Source organism: Clarias gariepinus, chromosome 6 (assembly GCF_024256425.1).
Source record: "Clarias gariepinus isolate MV-2021 ecotype Netherlands chromosome 6, CGAR_prim_01v2, whole genome shotgun sequence".
Taxonomy (NCBI): Eukaryota; Metazoa; Chordata; class Actinopteri; order Siluriformes; family Clariidae; genus Clarias; species Clarias gariepinus.
The window spans coordinates 15,717,878-15,738,570 of record NC_071105.1 but is presented as its reverse complement, the minus strand read 5'-3'; the positions used below and the strand labels follow the sequence as shown (position 1 = coordinate 15,738,570).

The 20,693-nt window shown below is 36.7% G+C and overlaps 1 protein-coding gene across 1 annotated transcript; it reads right to left on the bottom strand.

The window, feature by feature from the left end:
• Window positions 1-319: 319 nt before the first annotated feature.
• med8 (mediator complex subunit 8) lies at window positions 320-4,666 on the bottom strand. The gene is made up of 7 exons (XM_053499095.1): window positions 4,549-4,666; window positions 3,811-3,932; window positions 2,432-2,576; window positions 2,147-2,287; window positions 1,094-1,181; window positions 610-846; window positions 320-524 (listed from the first exon to the last, which is right to left on the bottom strand). Exons 1-7 carry the CDS (start codon window positions 4,552-4,554, stop codon window positions 454-456), a joined length of 810 nt encoding a protein of 269 aa, XP_053355070.1. The 5' UTR covers window positions 4,555-4,666; the 3' UTR covers window positions 320-453.
• Window positions 4,667-20,693: the final 16,027 nt, after the last annotated feature.

The window sequence follows — 20,693 nt, the reverse complement described above, 5'->3', positions numbered from 1 at the left end:
AAGAAGAAACCTGAAGGGGCACGCCAAAGGTGATTTTTAAATACTTTACGTAAACTTGCATAAAGTAAAAATAACTGTTAAAAAAAATACATTAGTGTCTGCATAGTTTTTATTTTTTACATTTACATGCCCAAAAGCATGTTGTGTCCTAACTAAAGGTCTGACAAGCTTAATAAGTATTTAAACAGTATTTTGGGGATCTCGCTCTCAAATCACACTCACATAACCATTAGGTCCTTCCAGGTCATGAAAAGATCTGAGGTACTCAAATGGGGGAATGGCTTTTATGCACAAACAAATAAGCATGAAACTTTAATAATTGCCAAAATGAACAGAGATTTTATTTATGAAACAAAAAACATACATTACATACATTCATACATACATACAGATTCTTTTGCTCTCCTTGTTACAGATGCATAAGGACCTTCTGACACAAGCTCCTGCAGCTTCTTATCGGTTATAAGGATGCATTGAACCTGAGGCCGACTTTATATTTGTCTTAATGCTGCTTGGCATTTTACCTAAGAAATTGAAACAGAACAGTATTAAAAACAGGTGTGTGTATTTGTGCGTGCACATGTGTGCGTGTGTGTGTGTGTCCCCTACCAGGTTGGCCAGGCTGCTGTTGTGCCACAGATGCTCCGATACCAGCCTGATGTCCAGGAGCTCCAGCGATGGTCACTTGCTGCAGTGTGGGCCCCCCCGCCATCATGTTTTGTCCTGGATGTCCAGGAGCCACTGAAGTAGGGGGTCTGCACTTGGACAAGCCTTTTCCAAAACCTACTGCTGCCACTAGAGCGTTGGTGTCAGTTGGGTTAAACCACTGTTTGTTCTGACGCAAGGCTGAAGCACACAGAGACAATAACAGATAAAACTCACATAGGGTCACACACAGTTACTCACACAGATACACAACCTACTTACATACTAATAATAACTGAAGTTAAAAAAAAAGCTGATACAGATGTGAGATGTGCACTACACTGCAGCGACTAATCAGGTAAAAAATAAAAATAAAAATCAAGCTCTGCTAATGACAGAGAACAGTTTAACACCACAGTGAAAAAGAGAATGAATCACAAACACACACCTGAAGTTTCTGCATCTCTGTCGTCACGAGGGTTGTTAAGCTTCTCTAAAAGGCTTGAGCAAAGTTTGTTCAGAGTCTGGATCTGTTTCTGTAAATACAAGCCAAAACTCACAATCAATCAATAAATAAATAAATAAATAAAAGAGAGAGGAAATTATTTACAAAAATGTCACTCAGTATACATGATCAGTCAACTAATGATTATATGATACATACAGTATAATATTTATACAATATATAAACAAAAAACAATATACAATTTCTTAATACTGTATATCAACAATTACAATATACTAAAGTTAGTTGTTTTGCCCGTCATGTGGAAGGCTCGATTTCAATTCCCAGCCTTGTGCCCAAACCCCAGCCACTGGATGCAGTGCTGGGCTCCAGTCCAGATAAAATTAATCTTTATCTATGGTGAGGAAGGGCATCCATCGTAAAACCTGTGCCAAGTTGTTGCGCGAACTGGATGAATTTAGAATCACATTTAAAAAATAATAATTCATTAATTTAATAAATGTAAATTAAATGCTTATTATTCATTCCAAAGTCATAGGCAGCTGCAGCAGAGGGATGAAAGAGCCACATGCAGCCCTCAAGCCGCAGGGTGTCGACCCCTAATCTAGGTTATATAATATATGTGTATATAATATGTTACATGTATACATGTTTTACTTTACAATAGTGTGAAAGAAATATGCAGAGATCATACTTTCAATTTAAAATTTTCCATACTGCATATCAGGTCACCTCATCTGAAATCACTCCCTGACCCCACTAACTAATTCTTAGGGCTGAAAGAGCACAGCCACATTCCAGAAGCTAGTGGTAAGCCTTCCTAAAAAAAAGTAGTGCTTATTATAATAAAAAAAAACAACAATATATGAAAAAAGCACTTATGTCTGTAATGTTTAGGTATCCATACACTTTATGATATTAGAGTAGTTATAGTTTATACTAATAATTGGAAGGCTCTTTCTAGGCAGAATAATTGGTCTAGGCATCTTTACCAATGCCTAGATCAAGTGACTGTAGTTCGTCTGTAGTCATTACCTGAGCTACTTCTTGTCCGATTCTAGCAGCTTCTGTACTCAGTTGTTTCTCCTGCTCTTCTACTTCTGGGTCAGGTTTTGTTCTCAGGTGGTCCGGTACAATCTCATGGCTAAACACAGGCACTCGCTGTTCTGTCAGTTTCTTGATTAAAAAGAGAAAAAATGTAATCAAGATAAATCAATATCAAATTAATAAAAAAATAACTAAAACAAACGAACAAAAAAAACACCTTAATGCAGTTTTGCCTGTTCAGATTAAAACAGAATGAAGGTCACTGATACTAACTGCCAGCTCTTCGTCTCTGTCGGGTGAGAGCAGCAAGGGAATGATGACCTGGTTCCGGTAGGATGGAGTTTTCTCATTACGTAACAGCTTGTTGATGGTGTTTAGCTGCCCAGACAAAAGGGCGAAGTTGTCCAGCACTGAGGGCCTGCAAACAATAAAACATCAACATGAGCAGTGATGTTTTTTTTTTTTTTTTTTAAAACTTGGTTAAGAAGTAATCGGTCCCTAACACATAAAGGTTAGTGTACTCTATGGCTCTATTGTTCCCTTAGTTGAAGCCTTTACTACAGTTCTGATGATATACTGAGGTAAACTTAAACTTCTAAATTATAATTCCCATCCTAATTTAAAAAACAAAAAAAAAACAAAAAAAAAAACACTATACTTTTCCTGCACATTGTAACTTGAAGGTCAAAATTATGTAATTCCAAGTTCTAATATTGTGTGCCACTTTACATCTTAACGCAGCATTAATCCCAATGTTAGGCCTGCTCCTGACATTTTAGTATTATTATATTAAAACTGTGAATTAAAGGAGTGTGACATCATTAAAATTAATATTTACTATTTTTAAAGATGTGAAGGCACATAAAGCATCTTCCAGTCTGTAAAATATGGTACATTAATATATAGTATGTTAGACAGTATTGACTGGGTGGGGAGGGAGTGATTCTTTTATGTGGAAATTCATTCATCATCACACTGACCCCAAAATCGATTTCTTTAAATTATTTTTTATCTAAATATATTAGCACTTGAGGTGGAATAGAGGTGGTGGTGCTTCTATAATCCTCCAGGGGGTGCAGTCTAAACAAACTATTTGCTGAGTTTGTTTAGAATTGTAACACAATGTAAAAAATAATCATGATAAATCGCAATATTTGTAAGACTGTAACACTAAAAGAATCGCAATAGAAATGGAATCAGCACCTGGATACCGTGATAATATACCAGATGATTCCTGGTAATTTCCTTTACTTTCAGACAAGCATGTCAAGTTTAATTCCTATGGTTCTGGTTTGTATCAAAACCTCTTTACTGGGGTTATAAAAACGGTAAAATGGGCAGCTAATCTTAGATGCATGTAGACGTAGGGCTGGACACTATGGCAAGGAAAGGTTTCGCAAACAAGACACTAGAAACGATCCAGAGTTTTTTTTTTTTGTGCAAGTATTAAATTGTTTTTTTTTTGACGATAAAGGTTATACTTATAAAAAAGTGTATCAGGTTTTTAAATATCAGTATCATATCATCACAATGACCAGCATGCACAACTACTGATGAGTTAATTAAAGTCCAAAATCTTTGACACGCCATACAACACAGAGCAGCATCTCTTCAAATCACACCATGAGAGATTAACAGTGACACACACTCACCATGTCAGTCTGTCGTATTCATTTTCCAGTTTATAGATGAAGCTTTGTAAAGAATTCTTCAGATGTGCGACTCGAGAAATGAGAGACTCAACGGATGCTTCCAGCTGCTTCTCCTCTCGCTGCTGAAATTCAAAATACAGAGCGAGACTAAAGCCTTCCCCTGATTTCAACCATATCGTACACAAAATGTATGCTAGTTACAAACAACATGGCTTTTTGCAAATTATACCACAACATTCATGTCTCTGTCAATCATAGTTTAATCAGAGGTATGACTGTACATTATCAGGAAAGGACTTTATTTTAGGCTTATTATCTTACGTCTTTTCTATTTAATGGATTGTGCAGTAAATTAGTTATGAATGAAGTATAAACAGGATGTCTGTGTTGAGTCTAACTAGAAATTCTCCTTAGCACTAGTAAACAGAACAAGAAATACAAACTTAGCAAATAAAAGTAAACAAAACAACGTATAAGCGTTTAATTGATGCGAATATCTTCTTGTAAACATTGACATAATGCAGGGTTTACAATTTTACAATAGTGATATTTTTCAGTTAACGTTACAATCACAATAACTGTGTAGATATAAAAGGAAACTACCGTGAAGCAACATTACGGAACGCTTCCAGCAGTTAACAGTAAGACTGGTTTGTAACTGACTCTCATTTTGCTCTATAAAAGCAACGTGTAAATCCTAAAATAGGTACTGAACTGAAGTTTATCCTGCATTTTTACCTGCATAGTTACTAAATCCGACAGCACCTCAGCCAAAAACACAGGAAACTCGGAAACAGTGAAGCGGAAGTGGATGACTTGTGCACCTGAAAAATGCGTCCGGACACACCATGAGCGGACCGATTTCCTTTTTCTCTTGTTCGTTTGTGTCTAACATACAGTACTTGTTGTAAATGTCGCCACCTATCAGTTACAAAAGGAATAACATATGTGACCAGCGTGTGTTAGTGGTGGTTAGTTTGACTCATTTTAGTGACTCGGTTTTTTTAATCTGGTTCATCAAAATTAACGAATCTTTTTTGAGTCATTTAGTTTATTTCGTTCTTTAATAGTTTGATCAAATATAAGACCTGCTGTAGCTCTAATTGCTGAAAATGTTAATGCTGGATTCTTTAAAAAAATCTCTTAAAACACTACTGTTTTGATGCCACAATGGGGGACTTACTTAATTAAGCAGGAGGGCATAATATTATGGCTGATCAGAGTAGATTTGATTAATAAATAAGTTTGTAGAAATCTCTCCCAGGACGTAAACTGATGTGTTCCACTGTTTCTGTTATCCTACGTGTACATGCAGGCCTCCTGCATGGCCAAATTATTTATGTACGTTGAACATATGGCATTTTCACTCAGCTATTTAATTTTTGCTAAATTTCCACAATCACCCTACAGATAATATATGTAGCTTTTCCCTTACCTTGTTTTTGTTTAATGTTAAAACCCTCTTTTTTATGTATAGCAGCTTTTGTAAGTTTATCTCCCATTTTATTAGATTTTCTCATTTACTTTGTAGCGATACTGAACTACAGAGTGCTGATGCTGAAGCTGGGTATGCATATGACTCTATCCAGTCAGACCTCTTGTACCCACAATACACTTAATAGCATTGAATTCTTTCCCATACAGAAATGCGATGCATGTATATTTATAATATTCCAATATATGCAATATATTAACATACAGGTATAAGTGCCATACATAGCAACTTCTTTAAAATGGGCCCTTTTCATGTATTGGATACATACAGTATGTGGTATATTTATACCATGTGGTATATTTGTACCATATCATATGTAACTGATGTCGTTGAAACTTTCAGTATAAATTGCATTGGAACCTGCTGGGTAAATTTTGTACACAATATTTCTATGTTGACATATAGGGGGCATTTCAATATATCAGAATTTGTGATATATGTTTTTAACATTTCTGACTATACACTGCCCAGTATGGCATTTATTCCTCCGGTGCCACCTGGGCAGCTCTAGCCCCTTAGGGCAGGAATCCACTAGACCTCTGCAGGTATGCTGTGGTGTCTCGCACCAGGAAGTTACCAGCAGATCCTTTGGGTGCTGTGTGATGTTGGATGGGGTTTCCATGGATCAGGCTTGTTTGTCTGGTGCATACTGTACCATGTGTGCTCTGTTGTATTGGAATCTGGGGAGTTTTGGGGTCAGGTTGGGCTATTTGATTGCAATTTGATTATAAATTATTTGTCACATGTAGCTAACAGCACAATAACACTATTTTGAAATAAATATATTTTTTTGCATATCCCAGTTAGGAACTTAGCGGTGCTGAGGCTTGAACCCCTATCCTTCCAATCAGTAACCCACAGCCTTAACGGTTTGAGCCACCACTGCCCCAGACACACATGCATGGTGGTCTATGGTTCACTGATGCCTTTCTATCATGATAAGCATAGAGTTTTTTCAGCAAGTTGTACTACTGGGTTCAGCCCCAACAGCATGGCCTTTACTCCCCACAGGTAGAAATGAGCCTTGAGTCACCAGTTTACTGTTATATAATTGATATTTTTGCTAATATTATGGCTGATTAGTGTATTTGTAGCATAAGGTATATGAAAAGCCTTTTTAAGATTCACAGTGTAGATAGATACAGTATAGCTATTTATCACATTTCTGTATAGCTCCTATAAGTGCCTGTGTTTTGCATACGCTTGGTGGGCTCCCTTCTACAGTCCAAGGACTTGTGTTGTAGGCTGACCAGCGTTCCAAATGACCCGTAGCATGTAAGTGCACAGTATGTGCTTGTGCCATGTGATTCTAAGCATCAAACATACAGTAGATGCTTATTAGGGATTATCTGCCTGCACTCTATTGTATATTCTGCAATGATCCTTATTGACTTACTTACTAACAAACTCTTGCATTTATCATGAGCGTAGTCTGTTTTCTTTCCAGAGTATTTTTATGTCAAACCACAAAGTCTTTTATTTGTCATTTGCACACTCGCACAGTCACATGGGAAACTGCACATTTAAATTCTTACAGTAGCTCCACGGACAGATTCTGGACATATATTTACATATATTATAAAATAAACAAATGTAAATGGAATACCAAGTGTATCCATGTAAAAAAAAAAAAAAGATAAAATATTTTCTGGGTGCAAAAATATACAGAATACCGTACACAAGATCTACATAAACATGCACATAATAATGGGTGGTTGGTGTACATTCGAAATGTGCAATGTGCAAGTGTTGTGCAAAAAATACATAATGTTCACAAACCTAGATATTTAAATACAGTCACCTTTCTGTAAATATTTAGAATATATAACATGCATTTACAGACGGAATTCATGCATTTCCACTCCACTGACCACTTTCTTAACTTTTTTTCCACAATGGACAGTTGCATCAGTGATTCTCATCCCTGGATTAAGAAACACTGCATTCTCCACATTTCTTCTTTCTTCTTTACAGTCAGTGGTGACATCCTATTCTATGAAACTGTGAGTATACGTTTATAATTACATATAAATTTGGCCAACTTGTCACTTTAATTACTGTATTACTTAATGACAGGACTCATTAAGTTAAGCCAATTAGATTTTTTGCTTCTGTGCTGTTGCTATGTGGTTACTGAACAATAGAGGCTTTCAAGGAGCTGTTCTGAATGTAAACCTATAGCTTCCGCCACAGAACTGGGTATTTATAGCTAAATAACCAATCTATCTTTGTATTTTGGTTAGCGGGAGTATTCTTTTACTAGAAAGGTGTGTTCCTATATCCACATCACAAGTGTTCAGTTTACCTGACAAAAAAGTTTTTCAGTGACTCGGTAGAATTGTCTCGATGGAATTGGTATTGTGATACTAGATGTGCCCCAAACTTCACTCCCGTGGAATTTAATTGCACAGTCATAAGCGCATTAAAAAAAAAATTACATGCCACCTGTTGCATTTTGAAATTAACAAAAAAAAAATTCATGGTTGTTTTTTTTTCAATGATAGAAGGGCGTTTTCCATTAAAATTTAAAATTAGCATATCTTCTCTTCCCATGGGCCGATTATGATGAAACAAAGCCTATACTGTATGTCACCTCAAGTTAAAATACAGCAAATACAACAGTGAAAACCCCATTAAACTCCGTTTATGCATGTATCAGACAGATAAAAATCCTCAAAACCATCTTAATGTGTTTTTTTTTTAACTCAGCTTCATCCCCTAAATAATTTTTTCCGCAAATATTTTCAATGTACAGACACTTTTTTTTTGAGGAGATTCCCTAAAGATCAAAATATTTTGAAATAAAAGGACATGTTTCTGAATTTACTAAAGCCAAGGATCACCTGTATAATTAAGTTATTGCCCTCTTCATTCTGATTCTTAAATCAACAGGAAGGTTGAGCCGACATTTTCTATGTTGAGGTGTCTTTTGATGTTGGAATACATTGAGCACATGGTTGTGGTAACATGTTTCAATTGGGGGTGCTGTCATGGATAAAGCAAAGTGTGTGAGTATGAAAAAGGTCCTTATGAATGAAATATTCTTTAAAGTTGTATACTTTACTAAACATACACTTTTTGTCTATAAAAGTATTAATAATCATTTAAGAAAACTTGCACTAAATATAGGCTACTGGCTACACACACATGTTGTCAGTACATCAGAGGCTTGCCACTACACAGATCTTTCTTTTGATTGTGTAAAGCTGCTTTGCGACAATGACAACTGTTAAAATTGAATTGGAATTGAATAGATCTACACAATAACCAATAATTTATGCTGACACTCCAAAAGTGTTCTTGTGCTCAGAATTCACATTGATGTAACTTTTCATGTGATGTACAGTATATCCAGTTGTTTAATGATGTCTCCATGCACACACTGTGCTCTCTTACTAGCAACGGGTTTGCTCAGATACTTGGTATTCTGATGATCTAGTTAGGTTTTTCTCCTTTGATGATGAATGATTCCTAAAGAAATCCATTCTTAGTTTCCATAACCATTTTTTGTGCTGTTGTGCGCCTGTTTGCAACAAATGTGGCTGACCTTCAAAGTAATTTCAACTGGTCTGAAAATCTGAAACCTAAAAGCCACTATTAATCACAAATCAAAAGAGGATTAGATTATTAGCATAACCAACAAAAAGGAAATGAAACCTTCTTATTATTTTTTTAATGCACAGTCATGGACAGCTCCTCTATCATCCACCAGGGGGTGCTGCAGCACGCTCCACACTCTACAGCACCTACCTCCCATAGCCTTGTTGAATATGCCTTGGAGAGCCAATGGGAACAGTATTTTTTGCAAGAAAAAGTGAGATAATACTCAAAAAGACCCTAAGTGCTGTATCACAAGCAAAAAGTGCTTCAACAACAGTGGTAACACAAATCCTGTACTCGAGTTAAAGTAAAGACACCCTTTATTAATTAATAGTCCTTGATGAGTATTTAGACCTTTTTGGTATTTATGAGTTTGTAGAAATGACAACTTTTCAAGTTAGCTAAACAAATTTGATATTTTAAGGATCTGTAAATACTTAAGTAACTGTAACTGTCACCTCAAAGTTCCACCAACTTAAAATCTTTTATACTAGTGTTTTTGTGTCTGATCATCATACGGCACTGGTGGCTTAGTGGTACATGGCAACGTTTCATCAGCCATGTGAAAGGCCAGGGTTCGATTCTCAACAACTGGATGAAGTGCCTGTCCCAAGCCCAGATAAAATTGGAGGGTTGTGTCAGGCAGGGCATCTGGCGTAAAACCGGTGCCGAGCTTGTGTGCGGCCCGGATTGTCTGCTGTAGCGGCCCATTGGCGGGAGCAGCCGGAAGACCAACAACAATTTATTTGATTTAAAACAACAACAAAAAAATTATAATTGCTATTAAATAGTATGAGTTAGGGTACTCAATAATGCAAGTAATGAACGATTAATATGAATGAGTATAACAAAGTTAAAAACTCATAGTTCTGTTCACTTAAAACTGGAAACATCATTATGTGTAGTTATTTTATGTAACTTATTAGCTAATTTTTTTTTTTTTTTTTTTGCCAACTTATGCGGGTTTACAGTGTAGGTAAAATATTATTTAAGTAAAAGTACAAGTACTTCATTTATGATTCTACTTGAGTAAAAGTACAAAACTACCCGCCTGTACCGAGGTTAGCTCTTTGTTTAACAGAAAATACACAGGATAGATTTTCCTGGGAAAAAATTCTCAAATGACCTACTGAGTAAGCACAGAAGTAACTCTCAAGGATCAAGAAACAAACTATGAGTACTTTGTTACCTCACTTCACTACATTGTGCACATCAGACAGTGAAGATAAATTGGGGCAGTGGTGCTCATATTCCAGCTATTAATGAATGAATGAATTAATTAGTTAATGAATGAATGAATGAATTAATTAATTAATTAATTTTACCAGCTAAATGAACCAGTGTGATATTGATTGAACAGTGAAAATCTCTTCTAGCTCCCAGCTAGTGTGATAAAATGATGCTTTCACAAAATTGCTGAATGAATTCACTGTGGGTATTTATAATAAAAAATAGTCCAACAGCATTTACATATTTAATGTTTTTTCTCTAGTGTGTGTGCCCTGCGATGCCCTTAATGTGTGTGTGCCCTGTGATGGATTGGGCTCCTGCCCAGGGTGTACCCCGCCTTGTGCCCTAAGTCTCCTGGTATAGGCTCCAGGCCCCCTGAATACAGGATAAAGCGGTGTAGATGATGAGTGAGTGAGAGTGAGTGAGTTCCGAGCTGTAAAAAAGATGGAAATAAACCGTTATTATTACAACATACATTTTTAAATTAGACAGTTCTGAGCTGTAAAAAACATGACTATGATCCATAATTGTACATTTAAACTCAGGAATTTGATGGGTATAAACTGTTTTTATAACAACATAAACATGTTAATTAGACAGTTATAAACCATAAAAAAAACTATTAAAATGAATGTTATTAAATGAATGGTTTCTGTTGCATTATTCTCACTTTGTAACTGTGTTTATCGATCCTATTTTAAGCAGTTCGTACATTGGGTTGCATCAGTAATTCTTACTGATATCTGTTTTAGAAAGAAAGCTTTTTGATAAGAAATAAATATAAATAAAAAAGAAATACAATAAAAATTTTTAGCTAGGGATAGTATCTTGCGGTATTCCTGCAACAAGGAGCTGTTCACGCTTTTTACGACTGTGTTAGGCAACAAACTGCCAAAACCTCTGCTTTCATAGAAGTCTGCAGACCTGCTGATGATCAGATGATTTGAATTATGTTTTGAGCTCAATGTTTGACTTAACACAGTTACAGCAGTGTTGCTCAGCATCAGCACAGCAGACACTCCCTGAGAGTTTCTTCTTCTGGCCAGGTGTTACATCAGAAGGTAATGGATTTTCATTCCTGTTCTTAGAAGCTGCAAAGGATTGTAGGTTTGCTTTGACATAGAAGAATTCTGAAACGTGGCATGTCATCATCATTGCAGCAATATGTGCAAACAAGGAACATTTGTTGTTTATGATTCGCAGCCATGCAGTCTGGCACAAGACATTTAAATGTTACAGAGGAAAATCTTTTACTTGCTTGGCATTGATCAACTGAGTGAGTGAAGGAGTGTACTTAAAGCTGCTCACAGACATAAACAATATAGTCAGTGTTAGAGAAACTAATCTTTACTTGGATTTGTACTTTTGGCCTGGAGAACTAGACGCTGTCTGATGGTCCATGGCTTCTGGTGTTCTGGGGCTGCTTTTCCAAGTTGCACTGGGTTAACTGCATTTATTCCGTGTGTGAAAGAGTCAAGTGGGCTGTTGACTGCGTTAGACTGATTTTGCTTTTGGAGAATATATTAGTATATTATAAAATCCTTGTCACTGTAATGATACCCTTTAAGAGGTTAGACTTGGACTTCCCTCGTTCTTCTCCAACCTTTATTAGCTTTAGGTGAGGGACCTAAATGAATGCACCACTGTAGCCCCTGTACTTCTGTATAATTTTTATACAGAAAATATAATTCTTTTTCAGATTTCTCCCATGCATTCTAATTTTTAATGAATGGTTTCTGTTGCATTATTCTCACTTTGTACCTGTGTCTATCGATCCTATTTTAAGCAGTTCGTGCATTGGGTTGCATCAGTAATTCTTACTGATATCCGTTCTCTTTTTTTATACATTTTACTGACATGGCGGTTCGAGATAAACCTTGGCTTGTGAATGAAGGCGTAAAACTGAACAACATTTACAGAAGACTTTAAGCACAGTACGGTGATGAGTCTCTTAGCCTCAGTAAAATATTTAAATGGTGCAAATGTATTAAAGAGGGCCGTACGTCCATGAATGATCCCAGCAGAGGTGGATCAGAGCCCACTGCAGTTGTTCAGTGAACATACAGTACATTGAGTGCAACGCCTGATGCTTAACAATCAACATATAACTTGCGGAGGAGATGCATCTGTCTGTGGGAACTGTACAAACAATCATTTATGAACACCAGTTGCACATTACAGGAGCTTGACTGGGAATTGTTGCCACACCCCACGTACAGTCCTGACCTCACCCCAAACTATTTCCACATGTTTGGGGCATTAAAGCTCTCTAATGCGTCACTATACTTGTTTTACTCGACCTCAGAGCAGCTTTTGACACCATTGATTATAGCATTCTCCTTCACAGATTAGAAAATGTAGTAGTAATTAAGGAATCAGCCCTCTTCTGGTTCAGATCCTATTTGCCTGACCGTTATCAGTTCATAGATCTAAATGGTGACTATTCTGCATGTTCTCAAGTGGAGTTTGGTGTTCCACAGGGTATTGGTGGAACAATGGTATTAGTTTTCATTGTTATGCAGATGACACACAGTTATACGTCTCAGCAAAACCAGATGAGAAAAAACAGCTTCCTAAAGTTGAGCAATGTGTGCAGGACATAAAGAGATTGGATGTTAATTGATTTCTTTCTGCTTAATCCTGATAAGACAGAAGTTCTAGTCATAGGACCACAAGCAGCTAGAAGCAAGCTTTTCGATCACACTGTAACTTTAAATGGCATCAAATTCCATGAAATTCCATTAAGTGTAAGAGTGAAAGACTGCCGTCTGTTTCTTCAACTAGGTGCATAAACAAGCTTCAGTTAGTCCAGAATGCAGCAGGGAGAGTCCTCACCAGTACCAGGTATTATGAAAACTACAGCTGGGGGCAGAGCTTCTTTTTTTTTTTTTCACAAAGCCCCAAATTTATGGAATAGCCTTCCAAATAGTGTTCGGGACTCGGGCACAGTCTCAGTGTCCCTGCTTGCTCTCTGCACTAAATATACACTTACTCGATACATTGTGTGACAGTGACCATACCTAACCGCCATCTCTCCCTCCCTTCTGCTCTTTCGTCTTCTCTCTCTTCTCCTCTCTCTCTTTCTCTCTCTTTTTCCCTTTACCTGTCTCTCTGTGGAGCTATACATACATGTCACTCCTGAGCTGCCAGTGATCCAGAACCCCTCTGCCCCCTGGACCTGTCTGACTCGTTCTGGCTGGAGATCTCGTCGCATGGATGCCCCGTGTGGTCTGCCTGGGATGCGTGTGGTGACTGGGGACGGTGCCACTTTTCCACAAAGACAGTCCTGGACCCGGCTGATGTTAACAGCTGTTCGCCGAGGAGTCATGACCGCAGTCGCTCGATAGTTCAGGACTGGAGTGATAGTCTACCTGAGCCTCCAACAACGAAATGGAATCCATATTAACTTGAACACATCTCCTGTATGATGCAGATCAATTCCTGCTGTCCGTTTTCACCCAAATGAGGATGGGTTCCTTGTTGAGTCTGGCTCCTCTCAAGGTTTCTTCCTATTACCATCTCAGGGAGTTTTTCCTTGCCACTGTCGTCATCGTCCTCGGCTTTCTCATCAGGGACAACCTTATCATTTTAATTCGAACACATTCACATGTCATACAAACTTAAATAATTATTTTGATTATGTAAAGCTGCTTCGCAACAATGTCAATTGTTAAAAGGGCTGTTCAAAGAAAATTCAATTGAATTGAATGAAGGAGCTCCTAAACACCTGACATTTGACATCAAAAGTCCTGGTTTGACTTGAACGCCTCTTGTACAGTTGTGCACGTATGTCATTTGATTTGAATCATTTGAAATGTTCTGCATCTTTAAAACCTTTTTTGAATTTTCTTTTGATGATTGGGGGAATGCTGGCATGGTTTAAGCAAACAGTTGGTACTAGACTGCTTGTGTATATTTACTTCCCTCTGTTTAGTCACCCTTTATCACTACTTTTAACCAGCTGTTTGCAAGGAACTTTATAGTGGATGTATATCGTCAGTTACTGTAGCCTTAATTTCATACACATGTGCCAAGCTGAGTGTTTAGCACATCATGTTAACTGTAACAACCTGAATAGGTTTACATGTGTGATACTTTTTCTATCATTTTGAACAATATACAGTACTTGTTATTTTACATTTTTCAGTTAACACTTAACATTTGTTCTGTGCGATGTTCATTAAAATGAATGCTTCATTTTAATAAAAATATTAATAAAATTGTATGTGTGGCTTAAATCCAAATACATTTTTGGGGTCACTGAATATCATCATAGTAACCTGTTCATCTGCAATTAAGGTGCATTAGAGCTTTGTACTTTGAGCAGGCTATTAAGTCTCAGTGAGCATTTAATTAGAATTTTGATTGCATGATTTTATTGATTGCGTGGATTTGCTTGTGTAGTGATTAGGGATGCAGTCACTGCCTTCTTCATGAAAGCAATGAAGCGAAGTAAATAATAACGGATATCACTACACACGATAGCCTGATATTATGATAATAATAACAATAATAATAATAATAAGGCAGCATGGTGGCGTGGTGGTTAGCACTTGCTCCCTTAGGGTCTGGGTTCGATTCCTGCCTCTGGTCTGTGTGCATGAAGTTTGTACTGTATGTTCTCCCTGTATGTTCCTAGAGTGTGAATGAGCGTATGAGTGTGTCTGCGATGGATTGGCACCCAGTCTCCTGGGATAGAGCAGTATAGATGATGAGTGAGTGAGTGAAAAACAATAATAATAATCCTACAGACTTTTTGTGCATATGTTTCTCAGTATAAAGAAACACAATCACGTTATATTATGGCTATTACTTAAAAAAAAAAAAAAAAAAAAAGATTATAGCCCACATTTGCATGAGTCTATAAGCTGGCAAATCAGTCAGGCATGTGGAGAGAGGAAAAGTACTACATTGCTGTGTAGGATGACAGAAGACAGTTTGCATGAGTTCAACCCCTATTCATTACCCAGTAATTTTGACCCTGTGGGATTTCTGGCACGCCTTCTGTTCCGTTAAATCTGGCTTGTTTTTTATATGGTTACTTGTAGCCCAGGTCTTTTCACATCCATGTTGGTAGGAACAGTGCGGTGTTTTAAATTCCACATGCCTCAGCATTGATAAAAATGATTTACAAACACAGCCTGACCCTAAGATTGATAGTAGTCTTAGTGCTGCTTGTTTCGCATTGGCATGCTTCTCCATCAAGGTTCCTTTCTGCAAAACAGGGTTAAGTCTCTTATCTTTAGAAAATTCAATGATCTCTTGTTGACATGTAGATTGATCTGCTAAAAGTGATTTTTTAACAAAAACAAAAGTCTGATTCAGTAGTAAAGGTGTTAGCAAGCATCATAATTTATGACCTTATTATTTGTAGAGTCTGTCCAAAAGACTCTGGTGTGGATTTGCAGTAAGTAATGTATAGTATGAAATATTTAAGGGTCTTGATGTTACTGTGTTCAAAACCGAAGAAAGATTTGTCACCTATCACTCTTTAGATGTCTTGTACAGGCTGAGTTTGTTAAATATTAGCAGGATCTTAAATTTTACCTTCTAGATTAAGTTTCAGTGTGTCCAGGTGCCATAGATTGTGCACCAGAAACACCAAATCAAAAATCCCCCGGGGGTCTTTAAACTCAGGACAGTCCTTATGCAGTTCTTTCAGCTTCACTGGGTTAAAACAGTGAAATAAAGCTAGATATTAATGTACTTTGCCTCTGGAAAACTAACTAACAGTATGGACACATGACAGGTTACCGGGAATGTTTTCTTTAAACTCTGCAATAGACCCAGCATGTGTTTGACATGACATGGACTAAATTCAACTTTTCAGACACCAGGTGTTGTTGATGATGTAGAGTCACCACCTTCAGTTAGGAATAAATAACATCTGTGGATTTACAATTACATCTGTGGATATTATTACGTGACTCATGCTGTTTCATCCGAGACAGTGTGAAAAGCTCTGCATTAACCTGTAGTGTGTGCCTTGTATTCATTATCAAGGACAGGATCGCATCCCGTCTCACACAGACAGCCTTTTGTGTTGCACAGATAACTTATTGTTGAAAATGTTTTCATTTATTTATATATATATATATTTGATTTAACAATTACTGTACATGATTCTCATCATAATAAGAAGAATAATTTTACTATTATGAATGTATGTGTACAGTAGTTTTGGTTCTGAGAATAAACTATAACAGAAAACAATTGTAATTAGAAAGTGCATTAAGTCTGAGTTTGCTCTTGGCCTGTACCTTGGTTTGACTTGTCCATCTCAGCATTTCCTTCAGCACTTACATGTTTGCAGTTTTCTCATGTCCTGCAGTTATGTCATAGCTAGTGTTTGGTCTCTGTGGTGTGAGTGTAACGCGGCTGGACGCTGCTTTGTCCCCATAATGTCACTTTGGCTAAAAGAAGCAGGCGAGTGCTGACCGCAGGGAGGATGTCCACCCCTTCCTGGGCTCTGTCCGCTCTTATTCATGTCCCACGAGACAACAGATACACACCTATTGACCTAAATACTCTGGGAAAGCAGACTACAGAGGTAAGAGCAGCCATAACAAACAAGAATAAATGTGTTTTTTGTTTGCTTGTTGTGGAAGTCTGTTACCTATAATAAGATTTATTTCACATTTAATGGGTCTTATTGGTGAGACAAACTGTAGTATAAACTGTAGTATAGTAATGTAAAATGTTAAATGTGAAGTAATGGAAAACTTGTCCTTATCTGTTTAAAGTATTAATTGGTTGATCTGTTAATTAATCATCTATTAATTGGCTGATTACGGAAATACACTGTTTATCAACAGGGGACCGAAATCCCTCAATCACAAAGTGCTCGCACCATACACCCTCATCTGACACGTGTAGCCTCTGCAGAAAAAAAAAAAATAATAACAACAATAATTAATCATAAATAATATTTACGACACAATTGTTCCCTGTACTATAGTTTCATATTTTCTTTGTAAATTTCAAATTTTATTCTCATCATATAATTTATAAAATTATAGCAATTTACCTTAGCGTAAATCTAACTTTTGGTACATTTTGGGATTAAGTATTTAAAATTGTATTTATCTATTTATTTATGTTACATACAGCCTTAATAAGCATTTCATACTGTTTATGGTTGTGTGTGTGTGTGTGTGTGAGAGAGAGAGAGAGAGAGAGAGAGAGAGAGGAAAAAAAAGAAATATATATTTTTTAAGGAAAAAATCAGTGCTGATAACCGACATGAAGTGAGTGTGTTTTAAAGAGAGAGAGAGAGAGAGAGAGAGAGAGAGAGAGAGAGCCATTAGAGGTCGCTGTTGTTTTACCCTAAAACCAGCTTCCAGTAGACACAAACCTCTGGCAAAAGCTTAAGACTTTGAATTAATGATCACAGATATTATTATTATTATTATTATTATTATTATTATTATTAATAATAATAATAATAATAATAATAATAAGTAATTAACAACAACAACAACAACAATAATAATAATAGTTATTGTTGTTGTTACTAGTAGTAGGAGTAATTAATACTGTAGTTTAAAAAAACTCTTAGACATTTTGATCTTACAGAACTTTGATCTTATAGTAAATAATGATAAATCCTATTGTTTTTCTCTGTCGTTGCATCTCATTTCTCCTTTACTTTGGCCTTTCCAATCTGCCTTTTATTCCCATGATGGTACTGAATGCACCCATGGCAAAGTACTAAATGCCTCCTTTCTGCTGCTAACTCTTGGCTTGCTACAACCCATTACTTTTCTATCTTCCAGTTGTGTTTGATTCTGTTCATCGCAAGGTTTAACTTCCGATTAATGACTTATGTTACTCATGTACTGTATCTGCAGTACTGCTTGAATGTAACTCAGTTCTTACCTAACAGACAGTGCTAGTCTCAAATCATAAACAGTTACTTTTTATCAGGGTGTACCACATGGTTCTATTCTTGGCCCTCTACAGTCTTACCCTGCAGTCTGGTGATTAATAAACACAGATCACAGCTACATTTTCAGACATACAGTATAAGACCTACATCTACATATAACACCTGGATTAGTAGAGAAGCTGCTGCTATGACATGGTTGTTGGTGCTAGATGTTCTGGTTTGAATATTTTTGAAGCTGCTGATCTCGTAGGATTTTCACACAAAACAACCTCTAGATTTTACAAAAAAAGGTGCAAGCAACAAACAAACAATAACAAACAAAATAAATCCAGTCAGCAGCATTTCTTTGTATATAATCTCTTGTTGATGAGATCTATCTATCTATTTGATTTCTCTAACTTTGACGAGTGTATGTGTGTCTGTTGTATAAGCACAGATAATGTTAAGACTGTTAGTATCTGTTGATTTTTTTGCCTACTTTGGCAATAATGCAGCCTTTCATATTCATGCCACTAAAGTTGACTTGAATGACCAGATCTGACAGGAGGCTACGGTAATGCGAAGAAGAAGAAGAAGAAGAAGAAGAAGAAAAAAGAAACATGACAACTGTGGTGAGCAGAAAAGCACATCAGGTTCCACTACTGCTAGCTACAAACATGAATCTGAAGATAGAAGATACAGTGGTCACAGACACAAAACAGACAGCAAAACTAGACAGGTGAGGATTGAAAACTCATTATCCAGTTTTGGTCATTCAGTTTCATGGTTATTTGAGTTGCCATAGCCAGCCTGTCAGCTCAGACCAGTCTCAGACCTGCCAGCTTGCTCCAGGCCTCACTGGACAATTTTGTATAATTTCTGTGTAAACTCTAGAGACTGTTGTGTGTGTAAATCCCAAGGGATCTGCAGTTTCTGAAATACTCAAGCCAGCCCATCTGGCACCAACAACTATACTATGGTCAAAGTCACAGAGAAGACATTTCTTCCTCATGCTGATTCTAAATATAACATTTACTAAAGATCTCAGCCTGTACATTTCTGATTTATTAAATTGCACTGCTGTCACATGATTAGCTGATTGGATAAGCGTGTATATAGGTGTTTCTAATAAAGGGGATGGCGACAGTATACAATATGTATATATATATATATATATATATATATATATATATATATATATATATATATATACACACACACACAGCCTGAACCCGGACCTTTGATCAGCAAGACACTGTTACCCAAAGCGTTCTTCCAAAGTGTTCTGTATTTGCGTTTCAAAGAGCTCAACTTGTTTATATGGTCTCCAGGCAGTGTTTTCACAAGGTGCTCACTTTGCATGGCATAAACAATAGTCCGCGACACAAAGAGGCTTTAGGCAAATCCGAAGGAATGCCCAAACCTAGAACACCCACATCAACAGATTTAAATTTATTTAAAAAAAATTTGGCACAATTTTCTTCATTTCAAAAGTGTGCTAGGGTTTAAACAACATGAAAAGCATTAGTGACACTCGGAGACGTGCGGAAATCTGCCCCAAATGCATCTCTTGCAGGAAAAGCTGCATAAAAGATCAGAAGAATTTATTATGGGGCTGTGGGTGGCGAAGGCAAGCTGACAAACAGGAAGTTGAGCTCCTGGAGATAGGGATACTTAACGAATACATTTATGATATAAACACACCACAATTATGCATTTCCTTTTCCCTTTAGGCAAACTTTACTTTTCAGAAAGTCTAATTTAAAGCCGTGTGTATATGTATGTATATTCATGCATTCATACAGGCATACAATGCTAGTATTAAAGGTTTTTTTTGTGTTTATATTCATATGATGTTATTATTATAGCAGGCTATCTAGGTAACAAAATTGTGCTGTTTGTACTGTACTTGACCAGAACACATTTGAGACCAGTGTTTAACACCTGCAGGCCTACCCCAACCTCAAAATCATGACAGGAAGCCAGGAATTATGAAAGATTCAATAAAAAAATAAAACAACAATAATAATAATAATAAAAAAATATATATATATGTATATATATATATATATATATATATATATATATATATATATATATATATATATATATACATTTCTCCGAAATGCAAAGTTTGTTTGCTTAGTTGTGCAAGAGGATCTTGTGAAATGATTCCACAGACAACATATCCACAATACATATCAAGTTGTTCATTGTCTCACACAACCATGCATCTGTGGTTTTTGTATAGTACAGTTGGTCTTCAGTCACCCTTCATTTCTTCAAATTTTGCTTCCAAAGAGTAAGACTTTCTGCACTCTTGCTGGCTTCCTAAAGGACTTTGACAAGTTTTTGACTCTCAGTCCCCTCAGTCCCTGTACCTGAGCAGTTTCAGAGGTATGATTTTTGTTAAGCCACACAGGGACCTATAAATTATTAAAGCATAAAAAAAACATCTAACTTAAGGCATGAACCGGTGAAAAACAGGTGCAGGTAACGACAGATGACCAGGCCGGTGGTTATTATACTAGTGATGCTGAAGACTGAGTGGTTTTGGAACAGACGAGAGGGAAAATGAGGTTGCTGCTGGGGCTGTGACATAAACAAATAATTTTTAATAGTATCTTTAGGCACTTTGCAGACTAAAAAGCAAAAAAAAAAAATTCCAGTGTCTTAAATGTAATGTACATA

Excerpts from the sequence above, each read along its gene's own strand:
- med8 (XM_053499095.1), bottom strand. Across the intron at positions 2,288-2,431 it reads ACAGAGACGAAGAGCTGGCA|AAACTGACAGAACAGCGAGT; the intron begins GTTAGTATCAGT and ends TTTTTAATCAAG. Across the intron at positions 847-1,093 it reads CAGAGATGCAGAAACTTCAG|CCTTGCGTCAGAACAAACAG; the intron begins GTGTGTGTTTGT and ends TGTGTGCTTCAG.